A 17,791-nucleotide genomic window follows, 5' to 3' on the forward strand; every position below is an offset into this window, starting at 1 on the left:
TGTTGCCCTCATTTCACACCTTCCCAGTTTCACTACCAAAAAAGGAAATTGTTCTTTTTCCTAGCTGCATCTCAATAAACAAAACTCTTTGGTTTGACTTGGTCATATGCCCTCTTCCCAACCAATCACAGGAACCAGGAAAGTGGAGTAGTGAACCCAATCAGGAGAGATAAATCACACAGTAATTTAAGCAGAGACAGTACAACATAATTCTTATCTATAACAGGGGATTGGAGTATTGAGGAACTGGCTAGTGTGAAATAAAAAAAACTCTAAGGAATACAGGAATAGTGCAAATAAGGAACAGGTGCCACCTCTAGGTCTGAGATGGAACACCCAAGAGAAAAGCCCTCCATGGCTGAGCTCCAGACCTTGTTGGAGAGGGCATGGCCATGGCTCACCAAGTGACACAGAATTTGCTATGATGCTTGACAGACAAAATTCACTGGAAGCTGGCCCTGGGTGCTGGGGAATGTAGTTCACAAGGTGATGACTGACTGGAGGCAATATCCTACAGTACCAAGTGATGAGGAGGAGATTTGGAGGTAGCTGCAGGAGCTAGGAACTGCGGGAGCTGCATGTATTGCAGGAAGCAGACACTCAAGCTACTCACTTTGTAGGAGCCCCGTGCACTATAGGAACTTGTGACTACTTAGCTTCCATATGCGCCTGTCTATGATAAATCAATGCTGTGTTTCTATGTATTGTAGTACGATACTGCTATCCTTCTTACAAGTGAACGTCCCACCTTTTCCCCAAAATGAGGAGACAGACTCCTAGGAGTCATTGTATCCACTGCTGCCTGTATTGATTAATCCTCAAATTCAGTCACAGTTCCACTGAATATTCTGTTACCTAAAGACTGATTGTAAAGCTAACTTCTATAGTAAGTTGCACTGTGGCCTCAAAATATATGTCCAAGTCCTAACCCTCAGTACCTGTGACCGTGACCTTATTTAGAAATAGGGTCTTTGGAGATATTATTAAATTAAGGATCTGGAGAGGAGATTATCCTGATTTAGAGGGGTCCCTAAATCCAATGCTACTGTTCCTTATATGAGAAAAAAGAGGGGGATCTGAGACACAGAGAGACACAGAGGAGAAGATGATATGAAGATGGAGGCGGGATTGGAGTGATATGTTATAAACCAAGGAATGCCAAGGGTTACCAGGCAGCCAGTCGCCAGTAACTAGGAGAAAGACATGGAACATATTCTTCCTCAGAGCTTCCCAAAGAAACCAACCCTGCTGATACCTTGATCTCAAAATTCTGTCTTCCAGAATTGTGAGAGAATAAATTTCTGTTGTTTTAAGCCAGCAAGTTTGTGGTACTTTGTTATAGCAGCCCTAGGAAATGAATACAACTTTGACAACTTCAATATAAAATAAAAATGGGAAGAAGAGAAAGGAAGAAAATGATTAGTAAATACAAATAAACACATGGATATAACAAGTCAATAGATAATATACAAAGATACTGCAGTCCCTGTTTCTGTAATTGTTCACAAGATCACTTTCGTATCTATGGCTTCCATTTTCCTCTAACCATTCCGTATTTCCCCTGCCCTCAGTCAGAACCTCAACTGGTTGGGATTCTTTACTTCGTGAAATGACCCAGATCTTCATTTTCAAAGGTTCTGAGTCCTCAAGAACCCTACTTTTTATTTTTGGTTGCTTTAATTTTTCATTATCCTTAATACTAGACATGAAAGTACTAAGACAATGCCCAGAAAATCTTTTGGGTTCCAGGCTGTCCTCCTTGCCTCCATTGTGTAGAATAAGCAAGCCAATTTCCCCTTGGTAATCAGGATCAATCACTCCAGCCAGCAGATCACCCCGTTTTTGCTTTTTGTTTCAGTGGTATAAGGAACCCCAAATGACCAGTTGATAGCCTCATCTTCCAATTTAGTGGAACCATTGCATCTCCTGAAGGAAACATTCTCCCCTTGGGGACTAAGATCTCCACACTAGCAGCAGTCAAAGTTTTTAGGTGAGGGAAGAAGAATCCTCAGAGTGAAAAGAGACACTCCCACTGCCATACCTTGATTCAAATGTATTCTGGCTGTAGGAGGGAGAGTACCATATAATGGTCTCTGATTCAAAACATATCCGGTAAAACAGAATCCCATTTCTCCAGAGTGTTGCCTCCCAACTGGATCATAACAGTGTCATCAGTAAGTCATTTCACTTTTCAGTTAAGCCAGCTGCTTCCAAGTGATGGTGTATGTAGTAAGATCAGTTAATTTCATAGACATGGACCCATTGCTACACTTCTTTTGCTGTAAAACGAGCACCCTGATCAGATGCAGTGTTGTGTGTAATGTACCAGTGGTAGATAAACCATTTTGTGAGTTTGCAGACAGTGGTGTTGGCAGAAACATTATGAGCAGTCAAGGCCAATCCATTTCTGGAACATGTAACTATTCCAATGAGGATGAATCTTTGCTCCCTCAATGATGGAAGAGGTCCAATGTAATCAACCTGCCAGATGGCTGGTTCATCACCCTGGGGACTGGGACCGTATCAGGGAGTCAATGTTGTTTTCTGCTTTTGACAAATTAGGTGCTTGGCAGTAGTGTCAGCTAGGTGAGCCTTAGTATTGGAAAATCCAGGCTGCTGAGCACATGCACAGCCTGCATCCCTACAACTATGGCCACTTTGTTCATGAGCCCATTGAGCAAGCACTGAGGTGGCCAGGCAAAGAGGCTGGCTGACACCCACAGAGTGCGCCATTTTATCCACCTGATTATTGAGTCTCCTCTACAGTGGGTACCTTTAATGTGCATTCAGATAGGACACAAATATCTTCACAGTCTGTGCCCATTCAGAGAAATTCATTCATATACCTCTTCCCCATACTTCCTCATCTCCAATCTTCCAATCCCATTCCATCTAGAAAAAACATTAGCAACTGCCCATTCTGAGCATCCCTCACTCCAGACACGGTGAATAAACAAATATACTATTTGAATTATGCCCACTTAGAAGATTTTCCGTCACCATGACTGTCCTTCAGACCCCTGAGTGGGGCTGGGGAAGCCACCTGTGCTGCAGGAGGTGGATTCTAGAAAAACCTTCCATGCTTCAGGTGCCTGGCAGGGAAGCACACTGGAACCAGGAAGCAAAACCTTTTCCTCCTTCAGTGTTGCTCCAGCACTTTTTCTACTGACCAAGTGTAACACTGTGATAGCTAACAAAAGAATATTCAATGGGTCAAGATCTACCTTCACAAAACAGGCACAAAGACTGAATTTGGAATGAAGAGCCATAACTCAATTACAGTACAGATACTATAGAGTTGCCTTAGCTCAGCTCGGAAACCCACTGCTCTAATGATCACTGTGGCTACTGCACGTCCCAGTTGGACACATATTAGATTGGAGGTAGATAAAGAGTAGAAGTAGTTGCCCCAAATAGGAGGGAAGAGTACTCTTCCCAAAAGAAGAGGGGAGTTCTGGGTTGACAAAACAATAAATGTTTCCTTCACATCACCCTTGGCTGCTCGGTGTATACACACACACACACACACACACACACACACACACACACTGATTTCTCCATAGCTATAGTTTCTCTTAACATAAAGCAATGATCCATATACAATTGACAATGTACTCAATCCCTACCTAGTGGGAGGCGAAAACTCAAAGTCATACCCAGCCCAAATTCAGGGTCTTTGGGTATAATCAGTCTTGATCGGGTCCAGAGGTAGCTAAAGGATGAATAATAAAATTTTCCTCAGTGCACAAATATACAATAAAGGAGGTGGGAGATGGGATACCAAAAACTAATGAGAAAGGGCAAACAGGAGACGCAATACGTGATGGCTGTGAGATTACACCGTATCCTGTTGGACAAGAGTAACAGGGGTAAGAAGCACCTCTCTTCTCCAGCAGAGGACTGAGATATCTGGTGAGCCAATGAAAGCGCCAAGATTTCCTTTATCTATTATCCTGAAAGGCCCTGCCTTAGAGGAATAGTGAGAAGGAATCTCCTGGGACTGCCCCAGCAAGCGAATTCATCTTTCTACAGAGACAGAGACTGGGACATTGTCTTTGAGACAGCGTACCAGGAGACGCCTTCTGCCGGGCTGAGGATTTCCTGGCTATACCTTTAAAAAGTGTCATTTGGGGGAAATCCATTAGCTTGTTATCAGAAATCTCATTGAGACGTAAGCTTTGAATCTGGACTCTGCCCTTCCTGCTTCTCTCCCTTGGAAACTGGCCTGGCCTCTCTATCGTTCTCCCTAGATCTTAGTTCACTGTCTTTGCCATAGACACTACGCCATCTGAGCGCAGAGGGAGGGAACAGCTGGGGTCATACAGCCAGGTTACAGTATCACACTCTGTCCTATAGGTTGCACACTACCCAACTAGCATAATGGGAGGAATTACTTTTTCAGTTGGTGTACAGAGTGTACAGCAGGAGATATTCGAGTAGAATCCTGAGAAATGAGGATCCCCAACTCCACTGTTCTGCTGGGACTCTGCTTTCCTAGTTAGTATGTTAACTTTATGTGGGGCAGAAAATTTCGTTGTTTCAATTGGCAGAGTAGATATTATCTGATCCCTACCAGTATAGGATAACTAAATCACTGGCAGAAAGGACTCCTCTTAACAATGCTGCTGAAGTACCGCCCCACTATTGCCTGTCTCTTCAGAAAGGCTGTGCTTGAACCACAGTTTGTCTCTCTCAAAGCACTAAGGGAGACAAGCAGTAGCCAACATATTCCAATAACCTGATTTTTTCTTAACCAAGTTCATAAAGCTGGAGCCTTAGTGGGCATAATTGTGGTGAAGGATCAGTGTTTTGGTTTGTTTGTTTTTATTTACCAACCCAACACAGAGAACTGTTTTCATAAATACAAAACTGCATGCTTAGATGTCACAGTAATGTCAGATTACTGAAAGTTTCAAAATGCTCCTCTTGATTTCTATACCTATTTTATTGTTGATCAGTAGTTTACAAACTGGCTTTTGTCTATAAATCACATTTTTACTAGCACATACCTAACTGATAAGGTTTACTGTTTTCCCAGCCTAGATATCAATTTCTGTATTAATCGAGAGGCTTCGTTCAGAACATATGCTGTATATTCTAACCTTACCTGGCACATGAATAATGAATAATATTATAATTTTACCTGGATCTTGAATAATGGAGCACATTATAAGACCAGTGAAGCCCATGGGTTTTATCTCATTGTCTTACTTCTTTCATCTTGAAATGAATTCCTTGGTCAGAGGAATGGTGTTTGAGCTAAAGCGCTCAATGAGTCTATGGAGAATGGTGCCTGCAGTAAAATCAAACCCAATTCCAGAATAAGGAAATACTGTAATGAGACAGACTGTTGACTGATCTGTAACAAAAGGGGGTCCAAAGCAAATGACATGCTTGATACCAGGTATATTGCTGGTCTTCTGCAAGGAGGGTGCCTCATAAAGACCATAGTCACCATTGCTGTAAAGCTGACTTTTCGGCAGTGGCAGTAATCATTGGGATAGAGCCTTTCCCCTGCCACTTCCTTGGTAAATCAGACCATGCCACTCTACAGCTTAAACCCCTTCACTTCCACTAGCACTTGAAAGAAAATCCAAACTCCCTTCTGCATGGTCTGCAAGGCACTGAAGGTTCAAGGCCTTAGTTTCTCTCCAACTTCATCTCATGTCCTCTACCCCTTGCTCTGATCATGATGCCCCATCCACTCTAATACTGCAGCACAGCAAATTCTAGCCCATACTGTCCCCTCCGCCTGGAACACTATGTGCATCCCTTCCACTCCCATCCCTTTCGGATAACAGTTAAAATGTTACCTCCCGAAAGTCATCTCCCCACTACCCCGCAGACATTACTCTCTAACCCAGCCTCTTGTTCATTTTCTTCATCACACATTTTCTTGTTCATTTTATTCATTAAATAATTATAATACAAGCTATAATTATTGGATATTATTCAAAAAATAAGTTAGTAAAGAAAATGAAACAAAATGGAAGTTCCATAATTCTACAGTGCTTTTAAATGTCAGATATTTTACTGAACAGTCAGAGTGGGAAGCAAAAGATCTAGAGGCATCCTTGAAGACCCCGTAAGTAGTGAAAGACTCAAATGGTTGTCTACTCCCAAATCCCCCAGAAGTCAGCCCAAGTCTTTTCAAAAGGACTGTGGTGTTATCATTTTTCATGCAGGATTCACACCAATCAGAGGCCAGGTACTCATGAGCCCGCCTCATGGCCTTTTAATAAATTAGAGCTGCCCAGAGGCTTCTGACTGCAGCCCAGCCCTGGAGCAGAGGCCTACGCCGGCCTAGGAGTGGGGCTCTGGGGGCGCGGCGGGGTCGCGCGCTGCCTGGAGCTCCCAGGGCCGTTACTCGGGTCTTGCTTCCGCAGGCAACGCCTTTCAGGTCACCCCGCGAGGGTCCCCGAGGATCCCAGCGCAACCGTTCAAACTGGCGAATGTGCACCCCTGGGAGTCCCCTGGGTCAGTTGACGGCTGCTTGGGAGCACAGCCGAGGAAAGGTCTCAGTCCCAAGCGCCCAGCTTCCACGTGAGCCGAGCCGCCGCTGCTCCTGCCCAGCGCCCCAGTCCCAGCCTGCAGCCGCCCTCTCCCACCTCGCATCTTTCTTGGATCCGGCTACGCGGCTTAGAAGCCTCGGAAGTGCCTCCCGGCTCCCAAGGCCGAATCCTGATCGCAAACCCAACCTGAGTAAGGAATATCGAAGGGACAGGCGACAGAAGCTTGACCTAAACTCACTGCGTTATCTATCTATCTATCTATCTATCTATCTATCTATCTATCTATCTAATCTATCAATTTACCCGTGTATCCATTCTTTCATCTTTCATATCCTATCGCTCTATTTTAGGACTAGGATTAGAATTCATTCATGAGAGTTTGATCGCGAAGTCGTAAATTAACCCGGAAAAGCGAAGTAGGACATTTTCACAGAAAATGTCTTCGTTAGAAGTAGAAAAGAAAAAAAAAATTAGTTCTTAAGGGCTAGCTTCGCTAATTATGTTGATTGGTGGACCTTTTCTACAAATTGAACGAGCTAACGAAAGTTCCAAGGTTTTGTCAAAAAACAAACCCCCCTAAAATCCGTTTATATTATACTGTACGCCAGAAATTACGTGCTCATGTTTAGCTACCAGCTAAAGATGTACAAGGGATACATAGTTTTCTCGAAATCTCTTCAAGTGGTTCTCAAGCAAAAGTCTAGCCTAGTCCACACCCACCAGCCCCACCTCGCCAAGCTCTCCAGCAGGCCGGGCCGGACCTGGGCACCAGGAAGGAGGAAAGGAAAGCGGAGGAAGGGGCGGGGGAAAGTGACGGGAGCAGTGAGAGCCGGAAGTGATTGGCTAGCGAGGAACCCAGAAGCTCCCTGTCCGGCGGCGCTCTAGCCTCTGCGCGCTGTCTCTGTGCTCCCCCGCGTCTCGTCTATTTATTGTCGCGGGGAAGCAGCGGCCGCCCTGTACCCGGAACAACAAAGCACGAAAGACGGAGCCCGATCCTCGGGGGCTCCTAGCAACGGGCCGGGGCGGGAGTTCCATGGAGACTGGGGAGCGCGCCCGCCTCATCATTATCCTTGCCCTCCAGCTTATCCTTCGCACCCGCCGCAACCGGCAGCAGCGCTGCCACTGCGTCCTCTGCCGCCGCCCGCTCTTCCCACGGTAACCCCGTCGGCGACCCTGGGCGGGGGGAGCGCGGGCGACCGAGCTGCCTGAGTGCCGGGTGCGGGGCGACTTGGCGCGGGGCTGCGTGTGCGGACCCGGGGCCGTGCTGCGGGTGGGGTGTGTGCGGGCGGATGCCTGAGGGAGAGGCGCTCAGATGTAGGAAATTGGTCCGGGGCCCGAGGGAGGGTCCAGTTCTTAGGAGGACAGGGTGATATTTGGGGGTCTCATCAGGGATAACGGGTTGGGGGTGGGGCGTCACTGCCTGGGAGCGTTATCCAGCGAGGTGTAGGATAAGAAAAGAGGTATTTTATTTTTCCTGTTAGCCACCACTGGGAAAGACAGGAGAAGGGAGATTCCCCATCCGTCTCTGTGGAGCCCTCCCCCAGGGGAAGAGAAATCGTGCAAAGATGCTAGCGGGTCCGTTGATTCCCAGAAAACTTCCAACGGCCTTTGCCGCGGCGGGCCGGCTCCCAAATAGCACCTTCGTCGGTTCCTGGTTCTGGCAATGCCAACAGCCTCGCTTTATGTTATTATTAGTAGTAGAATTAACCGAAATTAGACTTGATGAAGAAGGATCTGGAACTGAGGAAGATAAAATGGATAGTAGGTAGGGCTAAGCAGGGTTGAGAGTCGGGATAAGCGCTTAGTGATAGCCAGTAGAAGCTCTAAAAGTAAATTTAATTGGGAATGACGGTTTTTAAACTCTCCTTCTGCGGAGATGTGCATCTGCGGGCTGTGTCAGTGTGCTCATTGCGATAGGATTCAGACTGCAGCCAATCCACATCTGTGAGCTCTCTGACTGCATCTGTCACCTGCAGTTCCAGAGCGACACTGGCAGTTAACCAGGGTTAGGCTTGTGTATTTAGGGTTAAGAACAGTGCCTTAAAACCGGCTCAAGGAAAGAAACCGAAACAAGCTTGGTGTGATTATTGTGTGAAGAAATAATAACAGATTCCTTGGGGAAATTGGGAAAGAGAAATATGAGAAGGTTCAGCTATTCTAGCACAATCTGCAGTCTCTTGGAAAGTTTGAGAAAATGGCAGTTCATTCAAATCGAGAAAGGATTTTTATCACTGTGTGGTTTAAAGAATTATTCGCAGTTGATATGTTAAATGCCAGTTTATGCTATCTCTTTAAGCCTTACGTCTCTAACTATTTAATGGTTTTATGCTTTCCAAAACCATTCTAGGTCAGTAAATGAGGTTTTCCTGTGGCGTGCTGAAACGGCCATGTATGCATACTACAGTAATACTATTTTTGTGTCCAGTGGGAACAAAGCTCTTTTAAAGTTGAAGATTAAAGATGAAAATAAAATTGATAAATAACAGAAGCAATGATGTCAACCACAGTTTCTATTTGTTCCTTACCTTTTTCGCTAAGTCTGGCTTGTCTTAAGCAAATAGGTTTCATCCTTGTCCCCCAGCCCGCTTTTTTCGTACTCTGCCCTCGGAATCAGTCTCAGAAACTGTAATGATCTGCCGCTCTGTGCTCTTGATTGGTTGATGCCAGAACAGAGTTTTTGACTTTGGCATTTTCATGGAATTGAGGTGCAGCATCTCTTGTTACGGAATTTCATATATGTGCAAAGAGGTGGGCGGTTTCCTTTGACAAAGATGGGAAGTATAAACATTGGGAAACTTAAAATTACATTTTAAACCTCTTAAGAAGAAAAACCTAATATTGTCATCTTTAGGTTAGTGAATCAAGGACTTTTTCTTAATCTCTTCATGTAGCTGTACTTCTGTGAACGTTGTTCTTGGGGGTGACCACACTTGAGGCTATTGGATGTTGAGTCCCAGGATTTTCTCAGTGTGTATGAGACTTAGTGAGTTCCCTCAGTCTCAGGGCTGCCATCACACTCCATTTAGATTTTATTTGCTGTTGCCTCTATCCCTTACCCCTTCTGTGTTTGAGGGGGGAAAGGATTTAAGCCCTGACTTCCACCTTTATTAACAACCCCTGCTTTCCCTGCTCTCTGCTCCAATGCTCCCAATGTTTTGTGTTGTCTTAGTTTCTCTCCTTACTTAATCACATCCCAATCAAAAGTGATTTTTTATGCTATTTGTATTATTTCTGTTCCTTACGGAATTTTCAACATATGTCCTTGGCCTGTATATCCTTTTCATTAATGTTACTTTGTTGCATTTTCCTTCTGTATCCCTCCCCTTATATGGAAAATGGAGTGATCATGTCAGATGCTCTGTATTTATTCTGAATACAACAGGTAAGAGCCTTAAACCAAGAATCAAGGCTGTATTGAAATAAGACACGTAAAAATATTTGAACGTTTAGGAATAAAAGGTGTTTCAGAAGTCCAAGTGGTAACACTGTAATTGGAGATGTAGTCACTTTTTTAAAAATAAAAGAGTATTGTAGAGCCTGCTGTGTGTTTTTAATTGAACCTTAGATTTTCATAATTTGTACTCTAAAAACCTTTTCTTAACATCCATCTTTTCTGACCATTTTGCATCTGAATACTTGACTGAAATTACACTTTGCCAAATTAGAGGGAACGATTTAAGTGAGTCCCACAATTTTGTTTCATGTGGAAAATTGTCATGTCGAAATTTGTGTGGATGTATACATACATAGAATGTGCAGAGTTTGCTGTAAAGTAGAATGAATACATGCAAAATCTATAGCTGAATATTTTTGGAGAGTGTTCTTTCTTAGCACGGGTGTGGCACAGTATTTAAAAATCAGCAAATATTGTATAATCTAGTTGAGTGGGTATTAGTGCTGTTTTTAGGTGAGGAGGCCCGTAATTACCTGGTGATTGATTTCTTTCTGTTGCATCGTAGACCATGTGATGAATTATTATTGCTATGAAAAATAAAGTGTAAATTGATTGTAGAATTGATAGTAGAATGTTTCCACAATGGCTCAACACCTGTAGTGCTTTGAAAATTTAGCTGTATTGTGACATTTGAATTAATAAATAAAGATTTCCTGAAATTTACACTCATGTTTGTTGTACCTTTAATATGTCTGATGCCACGGCAGGTGTACAAAGCCGGATGAAAGTGTTTCTCTTCAGGTGCTTTTTGTGCACTTGTAGATAGCAGAGGAATGACATGCATAGATACTAAAACATGACAAACATAAATTTGAATTTTAAATCCTTTATTGCATACTGCCTGGTGCTGTAGTTATTGATGTATGGATTTCATCATGCCTGCTAAATTAGAATTTCTTGGGGATTCAGGACTGTAAGTCGCCATCATATTGTATGTTCATGTTGCATATGTGTGTATTTTGAAGATTAACATATTAATAAAAGGATGTATATGTATTTTATTTCTTTCACTTCAGGGACTTATCTAGTGGATGAGGGGAACCTTTAGGCATCTAATCTAATTAGGAATCTAATTCCTGATGCCTAAAATTAACTTTTTATACTGGCTTCAAATTCTAAACAGCAAAATTTCTCAAACATGATTAGGGCTTTTTTTTTTTTAACCAATTCAAATAATAAAAATAATGATTTACTGCCTTGAGTTGATACAGTATTTGCTCTTGTTACATGACTGCCACTTTGGGTAATTTCAGAAGGGTGAAAGAATATATTTATCTGAGGTCTTTCCAGGCCACATAGACAAATTTGATTTTTGTATTGTGACACAATTTATTTAGAAGAAAAATGGAGTGTATGTGTTTCTACAGTTGTGAAAAAGCAAGATTCCAGAAGTATGTCATTAGTGGAAAGGAATCAGGTCATATCAAAAATTGTACTTATCTGGTCTTATCTTGTGACTAAAGGGTGACAAAATTCACAGTTTGGTTTAAATGGCTTGTTTTGTAATGGGAGGTGTGCTGCTGGGGATCCCGTTAAATGCTAAAAAAACACAAGGTGAATTCTGTGACAGTTCAAATCAGCCTTCATGTGGGAGTCCATAATGAAGCTGTTTAAAATTTCACCAAAAAAATGCAGCACAGAACTTTGGCTAGCGATTTTGACCATGCAGTATTCATCCATCAGGAAAGAATACTGAAAATCAGATTGCATCTGAAGGACAGTCTTCTCAGGACATGTGTGGATGACTCTTGGTACTATAATTGTGTTTACCATCATAGACTTATGTCCATAGACCTTGATCCATGATATGTTTTTGCTTTTTAACTCACCAGGTGAGAACTCACAACATTTTGAAAGTCCAGCTTTGTTTTTTTTTGGTTTTTTTTTTGCGATACGCGGGCCTCTCACTGTTGTGGCCTCTCCCGTTGCGGAGCACAGGCTCCGGACACACAGGCTCAGCAGCCATGGCTCACGGGCCCAGCCGCTCCGTGGCATGTGGGACCTTCCCGGACCGGGGCACGAACCCGTGTCCCCTGCATCGGCAGGCGGACTCTCAACCACTGCGCCACCAGGGAAGCCCCAGCTTTGTTTTTATTAACTAAATGTTCCAGAGAATCAGGCATTAACCTTTTTCCTTCTGATAAATTACAAGTATTTTCATTGTAAAACCAGTTTTGATCAAAATCAGTTATGCTTTCTTGGGATTAGGGTTAGTATAGCGCTTAAGGGAATGGACTCTGGAGACAGGCTGCCTGTGTTCAGCGTGGTGGCGATGTTGCTTGTTAGTGGTGTGGCCTTGAGCAAGTTTTTTCACTGCCTTCGTTCCCCAGTTTCCTCATCTTCAAAAATGGGGTTCATATAGGTACTACCTCATAGGGTTGCTGTGAGAAGTAAGTGTAAAGCACTTAGCACACTGTTCTGCAGAGTTAGCTGAAAAAAATACTAGCTGGTGCTTGACTCAGTGGTGTGAGGTGTAGTACATTAAAGGTGAACCATTAGACCACTCAAATACTTTGTTTCTTTCCTTTGGAGGCTATTAAAACAGTGAAATTCTTTGTGATGCTGGCTATTGGACTCATCTCTGCTGTTAGGTCTTGGGAGGGGGAAGCACTTTTGTTTTAATTTTGAATCATCACACAGACATCTGGTTATCACTTATGGCAGATGGATTCAGTAAAAAGAGACATCTCTGTTTCTTGGAAAAGGAAGGCCAACAAAGCCCAGTCTGGCACCATGTTGCAGCTATTGAAATGCTATTTCCCTGTGGACTTGACTGCTTGTTTAGTTGTGTGGTACTTCTGAATAAAAGGAATAGACCCCAGTGGTTTCATTTAGCAGAATTAGTCCTTTTTTAGAAGACACTCTTTTTTACTTGTATAGCCTTAGGTGGTGGTAAACTTGAAACTTATTGGTGTCATTGTCACTTGGGTTTTCTGTGTCACTATAAATGTGCTCTACATAGTAGCTTTCTTGTAATTTTAGAGGTAGCTGAAACTACTGCTGTGCTCCAATAATTCAAGTGGCTCAGGAATGACTGCATACGATTGCAAGATTATTTGTTTATGGTAAGGCTGACACCAAATACTGAGGCTGCCTAGTAGGGGATAACCTGATCATTATAGCTTTGTTTATTAGGCTGCTATTGAAATGGCTAACTTTTTAATGTTAAATCCAAATGTTTTAGTTTAGTTGTGTGGACCTTTGAAACTGTTGACTAGAAAATAAATATTTCTCAAGTACAATGTATCACAAACTGTTCTTTCCTATTTTGGCTACTATGTAGGTCTTGGTTTTTAGTTGAAATAATATTTTTTATAAAACATATAGAAGTTTATATAAAACATTATTAAAAGTATGTTTTGCTTTAAATATACAGGGATAAAGTTTTATAATTCTTTCTTCTATATTGTGCAATTTTTGTTTTAGTTGGTTTTTATAACCACCCCGCCAAGAAGATTGGCAAATATGCTTGTATTTAGAGGCATGACTTCTGTTTTCCTGATTGAAGAGAGTGACATTTAGTTGATACTGTTGATTTCATTGAGTACTAATAATTACATTGGCCAGAATAGATGAGGTATTGATATAATATTGTTAACATAATTCCTGTAGCCATCATGGATTCTGGGTCTAAAAAAATATTGAGATAAGCAAGGAAATGATCATGGCTATTTCATATATCTATACTCGCACATGTATATATCCTTTAATTTTAGATATTCTGAGGACTGTATTGGGAGATTTTTAGGACAGCAGGTCTCCAAAGTGTCAATACTGTTGCCCAGAATAAAACCTGGGTGTTTTATTCTGTCTAACACATTGTTAATGTTTCCCTGGTGTTCTTAACACCACCCTTTTTCAGGGACAGGTGTTGCCATCTTTCAGATATGAAGATAATAAAATCAGTGTGTAACCCAAAAGTGCAAATCTGGAGATGGGCATTTGGTTGATGAGTATGGCCAACACTTATAGACCCTATCATTGTTTGAACCTCTGTTAAGATTCACGATGAACCTGCAGCTTATGTGGAACAAGAACCTCTCCATTCTTTTTAATTTGCCACATACTTTTGTTGAACCACAAAACCTTTTATCTTTCACCTGCTTATGGCTGCAGTGAACCTCTTGGGCATCTCCAGTTTCTTGTAAGCATGTGCAACCTAGTGAGGTTGTAGTGAGCAGCCGTTAATTGCTCATGGGTTGACCACATCCCAGGACGTGGCAGGTTAGGGTGGTGGTAGGAGCCACAGCCATGTTGAAGGCACAGTCACCAGTTCATTAGATCTTCCTCAACACCAACCTGGTGTGCTCATCTCAAAGGTCCACCAGATTTCTTAACTCAGTTCTCTCCTCTTTTTTGTTGTTGGTGGGGGAGGACCTGAGGTAAGGGATGTGATGTGACTCAACAGTTCACAACTGATAAAAAGCTCTATGAATAATACTTTTTTCATTATCTCAGCAACATATTGATAATGTAAATCTTTAGAGAAAACCTTTGGCTGGCCAGTAATCTTGAAAATTCTGCTTCAGTGCATAGTGTAAACCTACCTGGGTGATAGTTTAATTTGTCTGTACATTAAGAATGTGTGCCTTTTGGGGCTTCCCTGGTGGTGCAGTGGTTGAGAGTCCACCTGCCGAGGCAGGGGACACGGGTTCGTGCCCCGGTCCGGGAGTATCCCAGATGCCGCGGAGCCGCTGGGCCCGTGAGCCATGGCCGCTGAGCCTGCGCATCTGGAGCCTGTGCTCCGCAACGGGAGAGGCCACAACAGTGAGAGTTCCGCGTACCGCAAAAAAAAAAAAAAAGAATGTGTGCCTTTTAAGTTACTCTTTGTAGGCTTTTTGTTTAGGGCCTGTTAAATTATAAGAGTTTCAGATGTCTGAAACTATATTCTTAACTTAATTTGTCTGTATTGTATTCTCACTCTCACTTTGTAAAGAGAGGAATAATGGCTTTATTATCACACCCTGTTTAAAGGATGGTTGTTATGCTGAAGGTAACTGACAGGGTAGCTAGTCTATAACCAGCTTTCATGGAATAAACTTAGGATATGGATGAGTTAGGACCCTTGGGGCTGAAATGGAGAGTGTAGCTTAGGAAAGGGGAAAGAGAATATATACCAAAAATGCTAAGGGTCTGTATGTGTGTTTTAACCAAAATTATTCTTTCCTTACATCAGAACCGTATTATATTTCTGTATTTGTGAAAACTCCTGGAACACAGTTGCCCTTTAGGACTTGGGGGTCTGAACTAAAACCGGTCTATTGAGTTGATGACCAAGTGCCAGCCACTAAGCCACATTCTAAAGACACACATTTATATTAAACCGTTCTCTTTAAGGAGCATGGTGCCTACAGTCTAGTAGAGTGGACAGTTATAATACAGTCAGTACCCTTACATTTGCTGGGCCCTCTCCTGGGGTCTCTTCTGTCCGTGTTGCATGTGGCTGGCTCCTCCTTAGCCTTCCAGATCTCATTTTTGTTTGTTTGTTTGTTTGTTTTGCGGTACGCGGGCCTCTCACTGTTGTGGCCTCTCCCGTTGCGGAGCACAGGCTCTGGACGTGCAGGCTCAGCGGCCATGGCTCACGGGCCCAGCCGCTCCGCGGCATGTGGGATCTTCCCGGACCGGGGCACGAACCCGTGTCCCCTGCATCGGCAGGCGGACTCTCAACCACTGCCCCACCAGGGAAGCCCCCAGATCTCATTTTAAGAATAATTTCTCATCTCTGAGGAAGTTAAGGGACCTTCCTGGATCACTCTAGAGTTTCTCTTTATAACATGGATCACATTCTCTAATTATTTTCATGGCTTGTCTTTTCATTGTCTGTTTCTTCCACTGGAATACAACTGCCATGAGGGTTTCTTACCTGACTGTTTTGTTCTGAGCTGTATTCCCAGTGTCTAGCCGTAGTGCTTGGTTCACATCTGTTGCATGCTAATGAATACAATTGTGAGTAAGAGTTTGTTAGTTGAAGGAGTGGGGAAGGGGCATCCTAGGCAGATATAAAATCAGGAAAGGGTCAGCTGTCGCAAGAGGAGCGGTAAAAAGTTGTGAAACAGTTAAGGTGTGTTGGAAGTGGAAGATTAGGTTATAAAAGGTAATTTGGAGACGTGAAACTCACTGCATTCCAAGCTGTCTATGTAAGAGAGCCAAGAGATATTTATTTAAACAGGGGTGTGGCACAGTTAGGAAGACAATTCTGGTAGCTTATTTGGTAGATGGACTAGATTGTGGAGACTGCAAGCAGAGAATTCCACTAGAAGGCTGTAGCCTTAATGGCACGTGAAAGCCTAATATGAAACACTGATGCTTGGGATGCAGAAAAGAAGCTAGATGAGAAGCTAACTGGGTGTAGGAGAAAAAGAAGAAATGAAGGATGATTCTGAAATTTCTGATTCAGGTTTGAGAGTGTTGGGTGGTGGCTTCATTAACTAAAATTAAGAATCTGGAGACAGCAAGTATTTCTGAGGGGATTAATTATTAGTTTTGGATGTGTTGGTTTACCTTAATGAATATGCCTAACAGACAGGAATATAGTTTCAAATCTCTGATAGGTCAGAATTGAAGTAAGAGCCATAAATTTATGGGTAGCAGTTGAAGCCTGGAAAGCTTAAATTTGAAAGGGATTTAAGGCAGTTGTTTATAACCTTCAAGGATCTTAAACTCATTTGAGAATATGAAGAAAATAATGGCCTCCTCAGATGTACATCCAAATTTGTGTGGATATGATTTCAAGGGGGTTTGCACCTCTGGAACCAGTTGTTGAGCTCTCCAGGGACTGTCGTGGACTTCCCTGAAGAATTTATGACATAAGAGGCAGACAGAGCAGTATTTGAGATGGGGAGAACCTAGGAAAGGTGCCTCAGAAGCCAAGGATAGGGGATGGTGAGGAAGAATTGGGGGAATCAGGGGTTCCCAGGGCTTTATGCTCCGGAGAGGTCCAGTAGGAGGGAGTGTCAACTGTGACATTGGATTCAGCAATGAGCAGTTCATTTGTAACATTTCATCCCACGCAGAGGCAGAAGGCAGATTGTGACAGTTTAATGCATGAATCCAAGTTCAGGAAACAATGCATGGGAAAGAGTGCAGAAGTCTTGATGTTCTCTATGATAAACAGTCCTGATATGAGAATATAACCCATTTTAAGGACCTGCTGAAAGGGAAATTCCATTATTTTGTTGACCTGTTGTGGCGTTTCAGCCCAGTGGGTCTCAACTGACTGCCCCATTAGAAACAACTTGGAAATGTTTTTAAAATCAGGGCCCTACAAAGGTTAGTTAATCAATATCTTTGGGGCTTGTGCCTCTTTATAGCTTTTATTTTGTTTATTTTGTTTTGGCTTTTTCTTAAAAGTTAAGAACCAATGTTCCCATCAGAAAACCTCCTTATCACTCTTTTTATGCGTCTGTGTTAGAATACTTCCTTTAATTGTACGTTATTATCAATTACTCAGTTTACTGTTGTGCTAGGTTTAAATCAGTGCCCTTTAGTCCTTCTCACAGACCTTAGTTTCCAATTTAAAAAATTTTATGGCTTTCTTCTGATCTTCAGCCAAGTTCTACATATTTATCTTTTTTGAGTGATACGGCCCTCAATCAGTGAAAGATCTGCCCATTTCTGAGTAAAACAGGAAATTCTTAATGGTGCTTACATGTGGAAAGAGTATTCATTCTGCAGTCCCTTTCGCTTTTATTTAAGTATGTTACACTTTTTACTAAATAGTAAAAACTGTTTTTAACTAGAAAAGTTTGAACTCTGTACACTATTTTCCAAGTAGCTAATTTCATAATCTTACCTTCCTTTTTTTAGAAAATGGCAGTCATACGTG

General features: G+C 42.5%; 1 protein-coding gene across 2 annotated transcripts in view; it reads left to right on the forward strand.

Moving 5' to 3' along the window:
- The first annotated feature begins 7,371 nt into the window (after window positions 1–7,371).
- TBPL1 (TATA-box binding protein like 1) overlaps window positions 7,372–17,791 on the forward strand; it is a 30,303-nt gene continuing 19,883 nt past the window's right edge. The window contains exon 1 of one of the 2 annotated variants that reach the window (XM_081251336.1): window positions 7,372–7,667. In XM_081251336.1, the coding sequence (XP_081107462.1) occupies window positions 7,546–7,667 (122 nt within the window). In that variant the 5' untranslated portion in view covers window positions 7,372–7,545. The remainder of the gene's footprint in view (window positions 7,668–17,791) is intronic. The other variant, XM_081251337.1, reaches the window with a different exon arrangement.

The sequence above is a fragment of the Mesoplodon bidens genome (assembly GCF_964165515.1).
Source record: "Mesoplodon bidens genome assembly, chromosome: 12".
Classification (NCBI taxonomy): domain Eukaryota; kingdom Metazoa; phylum Chordata; class Mammalia; order Artiodactyla; family Ziphiidae; genus Mesoplodon; species Mesoplodon bidens.